Raw genomic sequence first — 12,500 nt, 5'->3', positions numbered from 1 at the left:
TTCTTTCCCATTCTTGCTTGATGTACAGCTTAAGTTGTTCTCTCTGTTGTGCTATTTTAGGCTTCATAATGCGCCACACATTTTCAATGGGAGACAGGTCTGGACTACAGGCAGGCCAGTCTAGTACCCGCACTCTTTTACTATGAAGCCACGTTGATGTAACGCGTGGCTTGGCATTGTCTTGCTGAAATAAGCAGGGGCGTCCATGGTAACGTTGCTTGGATGGCAACATATGTTGCTCCAAAAGCTGTATGTACCTTTCAGCATTAATGGTGCCTTCACAGATGTGTAAGTTACCCATGTCTTGGGCACTAATACACCCCCATACCATCACACATGCTGCCTTTTACACACAATCCGGATGGTTCTTTTCCTCTTTGGTCCGGAGGACACGACGTCCACAGTTTCCAAAATCAATTTGAAATGTGGACTCGTCAGACCACAGAACACTTTTCCACTTTGTATCAGTCCATCTTAGATGAGCTCAGGCCCGGCGAAGCCGACGGCGTTTCTGGGTGTTGTTGATAAACGGTTTTCGCCTTGCATAGGAGAGTTTTAACTTGCACTTACAGATGTAGCGACCAACTGTAGTTACCGACAGTGGGTTTCTGAAGTGTTCCTGAGCCCATGTGGTGATATCCTTTACACACCGATGTGGCTTGTTGATGCAGTACAGCCTGAGGGATGGAAGGTCACGGGGCTTAGCTGCTCACGTGCAGTGATTTCTCCAGATTCTCTGAACCCTTTGATGATATTACGGAGCGTAGATGGTGAAATCCCTAAATTCCTTGGCTGAGAAAGGTTTTTCTTAAACTGTTCAACTATTTGCTCACGCGTTTGTTGACAAAGTGGTGACCCTCGCCCCCATCCTTGTTTGTGAATGACTGAACATTTCATGGAATCTACTTTTATACCCAATCATGGCACCCACCTGTTCCCAATTAGCCTGCTGTTCCAAATAAGTGTTTGATGAGCATTCCTCAACTTTATCAGTCTTTTTTTCCACCTTTCCCAACTTCTTTGTCACGTGTTGCTGGCATCAAATTCTAAAGTTAATGATTATTTGCAAAAAAAAAAAAAAGTTTATGAGTTTGAATATCAAATATGTTGTCTTTGTAGCATATTCAACTGAATATGGGTTGAAAATGATTTGCAAATCATTGTATTCCGTTTATATTTACATCCAACACAATTTCCCAACTCGTATGGAAACGGGGTTTGTATTTCAAATTGGAATTTTTCATGTTAACTTCTCAAATAGTGGGGCGGTTTGTGTGACCCCACGGAATATATATATATATATACATATATATATATGTGTGTATATATATATATATATATATATATATATATATATATATATATATATATATATATATATATATATTCATCTTTGCTTTTGTAGGTTAAAATATTGTATATATTGTTCTCCTGAGTTAATGTTGCTGATCAATTTGAATGTATTATAATTTGAGTAAAAAAAAATCAAATGGTTCAAGTGAGTCAAAAATGTTTAGTTTTTAAGCAAATTGATGCACTTGAAGCCTGTGACAGACTAAAAACAATGTTAATAAAGTTATTTTTTATTGTAAGTTGAGCTATATTTCCCTTTTTGTTTTAATTTTCTTTCATGTTAAGAATACAATGTTATGCAGAGGTGTACTTATAACAATTTTTACTATTTATAGTCGTGGGAGGGCGTGAATTGTTTTCCTCTTTACGCAAAATAGTTGAGTAGTAGTTATGTAAAGTACTTGGAGCTTTAAATAGATCAATATTACCTAACACCATTGATTTTGAATTTTTTTTTTTATTATTAAATTATTTATTATTAAAAAAAAAAAATCCCACTAAAATTCTGAGTGATCCAAAAGAGCCCCCACTCATAAAAGTATTAAAAATAAGTGATACTTTGTATTTTTTTTTGTCACTAAAATCTGTAGATCATCTTCAGATCCCTTTAATTTTTTATTATTTTTATGTCTTTTTTACATTGTTTTTTTTTCTGTAGCAAACACACAACATATGCAATGTTTTCCCCTCTTAAATAATTCAAAGTGGAATATTTTTATATAATTCAATATTTTATTTATTATAAAGAAAAGGAATATTTGATATGAAGTAACTGGAGCCCTAAATAAGGCAATACCTCATAACAACATTGATGTTAATGTATTATTATTTTCTGGGCAATGACAGTTTAAAACAAATTAAAACCCCACTAAAAAAAACTTAAAAAATATATAAATGATTGTTTTTATTTATTTAAAGAAAATGTGTTTTATTTTTATTTTTTTAAATTTGTTTTATGCCCTCTTTGTCAAAGGAAACTTTTTTTTTAATGGAAAAAACAACATATGCAATATTTTCCTAAAATAATATTTTAAAGTGGAATATTTGATATGAAGTAACTGGAGCCCTAAATAAGGCAATACCTCATAACAACATTGATGTTAATGTGTTATTATTTTCTGGGCAATGACAGTTTAAAACAAATTAAAACCCCACTAAAAAAACTTAAAAAATATATAAATTATTGTTTTTATTTATTTAAAAAAAAAGTGTTGTATGCCCTTTTTGTAAAAATAAATTTAAGTTTTTTTTTATAAAAAACACAACATATGCAATATTTTTCCAAAATACATTTCAAAGTGGAATATTTGATATGAAGTAACCGGAGCCCTAAATAAGGCAATAATTCATAACGACATCGATTTTAATGTATTATTATTTTCTGGGCAAAAAGTGTTAATAAATCACACACTTTTTTACTTTCAGCACTTTTAAAAAATATATATATATATATTATTGTTTTTACTTATTTAAAAACATATGTTTTATGCCCTGCGATGAGGTGGCGACTTGTCCAGGGTGTACCCCGCCTTCCGCCCGATTGTAGCTGAGATAGGCTCCAGCGCCCCCCGCGACCCCGAAGGGAATAAGCGGTAGAAAATGGATGGATGGATAAAGAAAATTAGGGAATTCTGGGTAATCCGTGATATTAGAAAAAACAATATTAATAATAATAATACATCGTTGTGGCTTGTGCAGCCCTTTGAGACACTTGTGATTTAGGGCTATATAAGTAAACATTGATTGATTGAATACATTTTATGAATCCATTAGAATCTCGAATAGGTCAGAAGTTGCTCTCCAAATTGATTTATTTTGTGATTGATGCTGTATTACTGCCTTTCCCCAAGGTTTAACCAAAACATGTCATGACTTGAATCTTGGGTGTTTGCTTTTCCGGGATGCAACGGAAAGTTGGCACGGGCGAGACGGGAATGAAGGTACATGATTTATTTATTAACTATAAATACAAAAAAAAAAAGGATCAAACAAAAAGCCCGCACAGTGGCGGAGAATAAACTATGAACAATTAAACAAAACTTGCAAACTAATAATAATAATAATAATAACTGGGATTTATATAGCGCTTTTCTAAGTACCCAAAGTCGCTTTACATGTAGAACCCATCAATCATTCACACCTGGTGGTGGTAGGCTACTTTCATAGCCACAGCTGCCCTGGGGTAGACTGACGGAAGCGTGGCTGCAATTTGCGCCAACGGCCCCTCCGACCACCACCTATCATTCATCATTCAATTCACCGGTGTGAGTGGCACCGGGGGCAAAGGGTGAAGTGTCCCGCCCAAGGACACAACGGCAGCGATTTTTTTGGATGGTAAGAGGCGGGGAGCGAACCTGCAACCCTCAGGTTTCTGGCACGGTTGCTCTACCCACTTCGCCATGCCGCCCCAAACTAGGGCTTGAATAAAGAGAACCTACTTGGCATGGATAAAAAAGGAGCAGCGTGAACATGGACATGAAAAAACGGACAAGAGCATAAATGTGGTGTGAGGTCGTCAGGACGAACAACAGAAAATGAATGAACTTAAATACTTATGGACGTGATTAACAACAGGTGCGTGGCTCAAAACAGGTGCGTGACATGACAGGTGAAACTAATGGGTGACAAAACAAAACAAAAGTGCACAAAAAGTCCAAAAATAAAACCTGTTCATTCTTTTTGAGCAAAAAAACAGCCTGAATGGCAAATTTGTGTTATTAGAGTCTCGTTACGTTTCACCCGTTTGCTCTTTTATTACACGTTTTAATGTTTCTTTTGCCACAAATGTCCCTCTGGGCCCACTTTGGACACCTCTGCTCATGTTTTTTGTCCTACCATCCTTGCTAATGAGTGAATGTGGTCCAAACAGGCATCCATAGTGTGGTGTTTGACGACGGCTGCCAGCAGATTGTGGCCATGTGTTCCTTGGAGGGGGAGGTGGTACCCCTCAGAAATAGGGTTCGCATCTCCAGCCTTGTGGAGGTACACCAGCTGTTTATTTGAGGTAAAAAAAAAACAGTGTTTGTAAACAAATGGCTTTTTTTCTAGGTGTGGTTGAACGACTTGTCTAATGAGATGAAAGAGACGCTGAAGCAAATGCTGCATGAATGTGTGACGGCAGCTAAACAAGGAGAAGTGGACCCTTCACGTTATCCCTCACAAGTACGCACACACACACCATCATCCGTTCAGAGTTACCATCTCATTTTCAGCTCTATATATTTTTAATTAAAAAAAAAAAAAAAAAAATTCTGTGTACAAACCCCCGTTTCCATATGAGTTGGGAAATCGTGTCTAATGTAAATATAAACGGAATACAATGATTTGCAAATCATTTTCAAGCCATATTCAGCTGAATATGCTACAAAGACAACATATTTGATGTTCAAACTTCATCAAACACTTATTTGGAACATCCCACAGGTGTGCAGGCTAATTGGGAACAGGTGGGTGCCATGATTGGGTATAAAAGTAGATTCCACGAAATGCTCAGTCGTTCACAAACAAGGACGGGGCGAGGGTCACCACTTTGTCAACAAATGCTTCAGCAAATTTTTGAACAGTTTAAGAACAACCTTTCTCAGCCAAGGAATTGAGGGATTTCACCATCTACGCTCCGTAATATCATCAAAGGGTTCAGAGAATCTGGAGAAATCACTGCACGTAAGCAGCTAAGCCCCGTGACCTTCCATCCCTCAGGCTGTACTGCATCAACAAGCGACATCGGTGTGTAAAGGATATCACCACATGGGCTCAGGAACACTTCAGAAACCCACTGTCAGTAACTACAGTTGGTCGCTACATCTGTAAGTGCAAGTTAAAACTCTCCTATGCAAGGCGATAAACCGTTTTATCAACAACACCCAGAAACGCCGTCGGCTTCGCTGGGCCTGAGAGCTCATCTAAGATGGACTGATACAAAGTGGAAAAGTGTTCTGTGGTCTGACGAGTCCACATTTCAAATTGTTTTTGGAAACTGTGGACGTCGTGTCCTCCGGACCAAAGAGGAAAAGAACCATCCGGATTGTTATAGGCACAAAGTGTAAAAAAAAAGTTAAAGTTAAAGTACCAATGATTGTCACACACACACTAGGTGTGGTGAAATTATTCTCTGCATTTGACCCATCACCCTTGATCACCCCCTGGGAGGTGAGGGGAGCAGTGAGCAGCAGCGGTGGCCACGCCCGGGAATCATTTTTGGTGATTTAACCCCCAATTCCAACCCTTGATGCTGAGTGCCAAGCAGGGAGGCAATGGGTCCCATTTTTATAGTCTTTGGTATGACCCGGCCGGGATTTGAACTCACAACCTACCGATCTCAGGGCGGACACTCTAACCACTAGGCCACTGAGTAGGTAAAAGGCAGCATGTGTGATGGTATGGGGGTGTATTAGTGCCCAAGACATGGGTAACTTACACATCTGTGAAGGCACCATTAATGCTGAAAGGTACATACAGGTTTTTGGAGCAACATATGTTGCCATCCAAGCAATGTTACCATGGACGCCCCTGCTTATTTCAGCAAGACAATGCCAAGCCACGTGGCTTCATAGTAAAAGAGTGCGGGTACTTTCCTGGCCCCGCCTGCAGTCCAGACCTGTCTCCCATTGAAAATGTGAAGCCTAAAATAGCACAACGGAGACCCCCGGACTGTTGAACAACTTAAGCTGTACATCAAGCAAGAATGGGAAAGAATTCCACCTGAGAAGCTTCAAAAATGTGTCTCCTCAGTTCCCAAACGTTTACTGAGTGTTGTTAAAAGGAAAGGCCATGTAACACAGTGGTGAACATGCCCTTTCCCAACTACTTTGTCACGTGTTGCAGCCATGAAATTCTGAGTTAATTATTATTTGCAAAAAAAAAAATCAAGTTTATGAGTTTGAACATCAAATATGTTGTCTTTGTAGCATATTCAACTGAATATGGCTTGAAAACTAACACAATTTCCCAACTCATATGGAAACGGGGTTTTGTAGATTCTGTGCCTCGCTGAGCAAATCCAGTTTACCGAAGATGTGGAAAGAGCTCTGAAGGACCAGAATCTACAGCAGCTGGAGTTGGAGCTCACTGCCAAACTGGAGCATTACACTACAGGTGACACCACCTCTGACGACCATACCAACACAGGTACGTTGGTTCTGTTTCTATATGATTGACCTTAGACAACACACTACTTATCATAAGTTCTTAGCCGCTCCACAGTTGTGTGGTGCCACCTGTTGGTTTCTGGTATAAATCTCTAGGCTCTTAATAGAAGATGGCTCATCTATTTTAAAAGCTCATACCAGCATTCTTCCCTGCTTGGCACTCAGCGTCAAGGCTTGGAATTGGGGGTTAAATCACCAAAAATTATTCCCGGGCACGGCGCCGCTGCTGCCCACTGCTCCCCTCACCTCCCAGGGGGTGATCAAGGGGATGGGTCGAATGCAGAGGACACATTTCATTACACCTAGTGTGTGTGTGTGACAATCATTGGTACTCACTTTACACATGGAGGAGAACAGGAGCTGAGCTCATTCACATATGACTATCATCAGTAGATAATAATAATCATCATCATGCAAGTAATTGTTTCTTGTTGATGCTGTAAACAAAATGTCACTGTGCAAACCCATGTTTGTTGTTGTACTGAACACAGATTGAAAATAAACCGACTGAAATAATAATAATAACAATGAATCATTTCTAAGTCTTTGTTAGCCGTTTGTGAAGTTTTGTGCTCGCATCCTGTGCATCTCCTGGGGGCTAAGCCCCCCCTGTCCTTAAAAGCTAGTGACGCCCCTGCGTTTAACCATAAAAATCATGAAATTTGATACTTAGAAGTATGCTAATGCCTCTCTTATGTTATACAAATAACATAAATATAACATTTTGTAACCGGCTGTGTCAAATATACACAATTGACACAAATTGAATATGGAAATCAATGTTTGTACAAAAAATTATAACAATAATAATTTGTTGAATCAACGCTTACATTTCTAGATAAACTTTAGATTGTTTTTTTTAATTGTTTTATGCCCTTTTTTCATCAAAACCTTGTTTTTAATGTCCCCTTAAAATTCAAAGTGGAGTATTTGATGTGAAGTAATCGGAGTCAATAATTCATATAATATTTTTCAATTTAAAATAATTGTTTCATGTCCTTTTTGTCAAACAAAATGTTGTTTCTATATAGCAAACACACAAAATATGCAATATTTTCTCCCAAAAAATGTTTGACAATGGAATTTTTGATGTGGAGTAATTGGAGACTTAAATAAGTCAATAATTCAAGATTTTGGTTCATTATTATATTTTGAGCAATGACAGTTTTAAACGAAAAAAAATGGTGTTATTATAGTCAACATTGCAACTTTTTTATCGTTACATTTCACTTCTTTGCTTAACTTTAACTTTACACATACAAACTGTAGCACACAAAAAAGCACATTTAATAAAAAAAACTTTATTATGGTCTTCCCTTTACTTATAAATTAAGTCCATGCGCCGCAACTAAAGCCCTCACTTCAACTTTCCATGTGCAAGATTGAATCTATTTAAAAAAGTGTAACCGAGGGTTTATAAATGTGGCCTATACTGTATGAAACTACAAAATAACAAACACGGAGGCTCCAGTTTACACGAGGACCACTTTATTTACCTTCTTTCAATGGGGAGAAATTTCCAGGAAATTCTGTGAAAACCATTTGGGGAAAAGGAAAACATGTTTGGCGTTTTAGGAGCCGGTGAGGTTGATGGCTGGTGAGGCACTGACTTCATCACAGTCAGATTTACAAACATATGAACCCTAAAGAGTATCTTATTCACCATTTGATTGGCAGCAGTTAACGGGTTATGTTTAAAAGCTCATACCAGCATTCTTCCCTGCTTGGCACTCAGCATCAAGGCTTGGAATTGGGGGTTAAATCAACCAAAAATGATTCCCGGGCACGGCGCCGCTGCTGCCCACTGCTCCCCTCACCTCCCAGGGGGTGATCAAGGGGATGGGTCAAATGCAGAGAACACATTTCATTACACCTAGTGTGTGTGTGTGACAATCATTGGTACTCACTTTACACATGGAGGAGAACAGGAGCTGAGCTCATTCACATATGACTATCATCAGTAGATAATAATAATCATCATCATGCAAGTAATTGTTTCTTGTTGATGCTGTAAACAAAATGTCACTGTGCAAACCCATGTTTGTTGTTGTACTGAACACAGATTGAAAATAAACCGACTGAAATAATAATAATAACAATTAATCATTTCTAAGTCTTTGTTAGCCGTTTGGGAAGTTTTGTGCTCGCATCCTGTGCATCTCCTGGGGGCTAAGCCCCCCCTGTCCTTAAAAGCTAGTGACGCCCCTGCGTTTAACCATAAAAATCATGAAATTTGATACTTAGAAGTATGCTAATGCCTCTCTTATGTTATACAAATAACATAAATATAACATTTGGTGACCGGCTGTGTCAAATATACACAATTGACACAAATTGAAAATCGTATATGGAAATCAATGTTTGTACAAAAAATTATAACAATAATAATTTGTTGAATCAACGCTTACATTTCTAGATAAACTTTAGATTGTTTTTTGTTGTTGTTTTATGCCCTTTTTGCGTCAAAACCTTGTTTTTAATGTCCCCTTAAAATTCAAAGTGGAGTATTTGATGTGAAGTAATCGGAGTCAATAATTCATATAATATTTTTCAATTTAAAATAATTGTTTCATGTCCTTTTTGTCAAACAAAATGTTGTTTCTATATAGCAAACACACAAAATATGCAATATTTTCTCCCAAAAAATGTTTGACAATGGAATTTTTCATGTGGAGTAATTGGAGACTTAAATAAGTCAATAATTCAAGATTTTGGTTCATTATTATATTTTGAGCAATGACAGTTTTAAACGAAAAAAAATTATGTTATTATAGTCAACATTGCAACTTTTTTATCGTTACATTTCACTTCTTTGCTTAACTTTAACTTTACACATACAAACTGTAGCACACAAAAAAGCACATTTAATAAAAAAAACGTTATTATGGTCTTACCTTTACTTATAAATGAAGTCCATGCGCCGCAACTAAAGCCCTCACTTAAACTTTCCACGTGCAAGATTGAATCTATTTAAAAAAGTGTAACCGAGGGTTTATAAATGTCGCCTATACTGTATGAAACTACAAAATAACAAACACGGAGGCTCCAGTTCACACGAGGACCACTTTATTTACCTTCTTTCAAAAACCTCCGCAACGTGACATCACTTCTGCTCGTAGCGCCTTCAAAATAAGAGCTCAAGGCATATACTGTATAACAGCGCATAACAGGAACTTAACATCACAAAGAGGAAAGCCCATGAAAATAGGTTACAAAAGTTATTTAATAAGAAGCCAAAAAGTGCAAAAACAATAATGTTCGTGTTGGAGGAGTTGTGAATTAGGTACACCTGCAGTCTGCAGGTGTACCTAATGTTGTGTCCCTGCAGTCATTCACAACTCCTCTAACACGAACATTATTGTTTTTGCACTTTTTGGCTTCTTATGAAATAACTTTTTTAAATAGATTAAATCTTGCACGTGGAAAGTTTAAGTGTGGGCTTTAGTTGATATAACAATTCTACGGCGGGGGTGCAGGAGGCGGGATTACTGCGAGCCTCAGCCAGTGCATCTTTTGCAGCCGTTTTATGATCGCTCAGCACAAGAAATACGTTACACACATACAGTTGTTGACAAAATACACTGTACATTATATACCTCAGCTAACTAAACTATGGAAATGTATAATATAATTCATATAGCAATACGGTCTCACTGCACAGCAGGCCAGCAGTTAGCCGAGTCCGGAATCCATGTTGAGGCACTGAGTGGCGTGCCTCAACTGGCTGCTGATCACCGCACCGTCTCTTCTCAGTATTTGAACGGCAAATGTGAAAATTCAGCGATTTTGAATAAAAATAATCTAAAACTGGTGAATTTAAATGGAAAATAACTTTATAGTATAATCACTGGATACGTATAACAATTTAACTATTTTTTTTTCTTTTTACATTTTTTTTTCTTTCCATGATGGCAGGTGAGGCGGGGCCTCACCTGCCTCTAGTGTCTTAGTTGTCCCAACTAAGACTGATGGTTTTGAAGGTGCAATGGTCAAAAACGGTTGAAAAATGTGGTCTGTAATAACTTATGAAAAATCAGTGTATACAAATTGTGTGTATAAAAATTCAGTGTATAAAAATACAGTGTATAAAAATATGGTGTATAAAAATCAGTGTTTTAAAATTTAGTGTATGAAAAATCAGTGTATAAAAATATGGTGTATAAAAATTCAGTGTTTTAAAATTCAGTGTATAAAAATATGGTGTATAAAAATATGGTGTATAAAAATGCAGTGTTTTAAAATTCAGTGTATGAAAAATCAGTGTATAAAAATATGGTGTATAAAAATCAGTGTTTTAAAATTCAGTGTATGAAAAATCAGTGTATAAAAATATGGTGTATAAAAATTCAGTGTATAAAAATTCAGTGTATAAAAATACAGTGTATAAAAATATGGTGTATAAAAATTCAGTGTATAAGAATTCAGTGTATAAAAATACAGTGTATAAAAATATGGTGTATAAAAATCAGTGTTTTAAAATTCAGTGTATGAAAAATCAGTGTATAAAAATATGGTGTATAAAAATTCAGTGTTTTAAAATTCAGTGTATAAAAATATGGTGTATAAAAATGCAGTGTTTTAAAATTCAGTGTATGAAAAATCAGTGTATAAAAATATGGTGTATAAAAATTCAGTGTTTTAAAATTCAGTGTATAAAAATATGGTGTATAAAAATGCAGTGTTTTAAAATTCAGTGTATGAAAAATCAGTGTATAAAAATATGGTGTATAAAAATTCAGTGTTTTAAAATTCAGTGTATAAAAATATGGTGTATAAAAATGCAGTGTTTTAAAATTCAGTGTATGAAAAATCAGTGTATGAAAATATGGGGTATAAAAATTCAGTGTTTTAAAATTCAGTGTATAAAAATATGGTGTATAAAAATTCAGTGTTTTAAAAATCACTGTATAAAAATATGGTGTATAAAAATGCAGTGTTTTAAAATTCAGTGTATGAAAATCAGTGTTTAAAAAATGCAGTGTTTCATACCACAACGACATCCGCTGATTATGAACAGGAATGTTTTGGTCAAACCTTTGGCAAAGGCAGTAATACAGCATCAATCCCAAAATAACCCCATTTGGAGAGTAACCTTTGACCAAATATACATGAATTATCTTGGGAATGTCCTATGCTCTTGGAAGATGGGGGGGCAGGAATGAGCAGGGGGATATAAAGCTGTTGTATCTTTTAAGACACATGCAGTGAAGAGAAGCAATACAACATAAATCACACAAGGACTGTTACTTTGGCTGAAATTGTAATATTCGAATCAGACTCTTCTGAATCGAAAGTCACCCCTGGTGTGTACATTACATTTCAGTCCTTTTGTCTCTCCACGGCCTGGCCTAGACCCCGGCATCCTGCAGCTGAAACTGAAGGCCTTGATCCTGGACATCATCCACAACATCAGTGTGGTGAAGCAGCTGAAGCAGGCCGGAGTCAGCGGTCCAGATGCCTGGGCCTGGCAGAAGCAGCTGCGCTTCTACATGGGCCCGGGCAAGTGCTGCCAGGTCCACATGGTGGATGCCCAGTTCAGCTACACCTACGAGTACCAGGTGGGTCTCCACAACTCGCTTGTCTTCCTCATTTTTTGTTGTTGTTGCCTAATTCCTGTGAGAATCCTGCGAGTGAATGCAGCATTAGGAAGTGGGGGTTGGTTCATTTAACCAGGACTTGCTGCAGGGTGCTCAAACGACCACCAGGTGGTCAACTGTGAGCACTTTATCACGGAAGCTTTTGTTTGACGCTGAATTTATGGAACTGGATTTTGTGAACTTAATTTTTTTTTATATCGATTTATGCTGATAATTTAATTGGGGGGAAAAAAATTGGCAGCAAAATGCATCTGTTTGAAAAAAAATAGTGTTTAAAAACTCAGTGTTTGAAAAATGTGTGTATAAAAATCTGTGTTTTAAAAATCAGTGTTTTAAAATTCAGTGTATACAAATTGTGTGTATAAAAATTCAGTGTATAAAAATTCAGTGTTTTAAAATTCAG

General features: G+C 36.8%; 1 protein-coding gene across 1 annotated transcript in view; it reads left to right on the top strand.

Moving 5' to 3' along the window:
- The window catches only part of dync2h1 (dynein cytoplasmic 2 heavy chain 1), a 437,107-nt gene that overhangs the window by 182,901 nt on the left and 241,706 nt on the right, over nucleotides 1–12,500 (top strand). The window contains exons 32-35 of the mRNA XM_061925863.1: nucleotides 4,223–4,335; nucleotides 4,402–4,515; nucleotides 6,330–6,480; nucleotides 11,853–12,058. Coding sequence (XP_061781847.1) covers nucleotides 4,223–4,335; nucleotides 4,402–4,515; nucleotides 6,330–6,480; nucleotides 11,853–12,058 — 584 coding nt within the window. The remainder of the gene's footprint in view (nucleotides 1–4,222; nucleotides 4,336–4,401; nucleotides 4,516–6,329; nucleotides 6,481–11,852; nucleotides 12,059–12,500) is intronic.

The sequence above is a fragment of the Nerophis lumbriciformis genome, linkage group LG30 (genome assembly GCF_033978685.3).
Source record: "Nerophis lumbriciformis linkage group LG30, RoL_Nlum_v2.1, whole genome shotgun sequence".
NCBI classification, from domain to species: domain Eukaryota; kingdom Metazoa; phylum Chordata; class Actinopteri; order Syngnathiformes; family Syngnathidae; genus Nerophis; species Nerophis lumbriciformis.
This window is presented reverse-complemented; position numbering and strand designations above follow the sequence as displayed.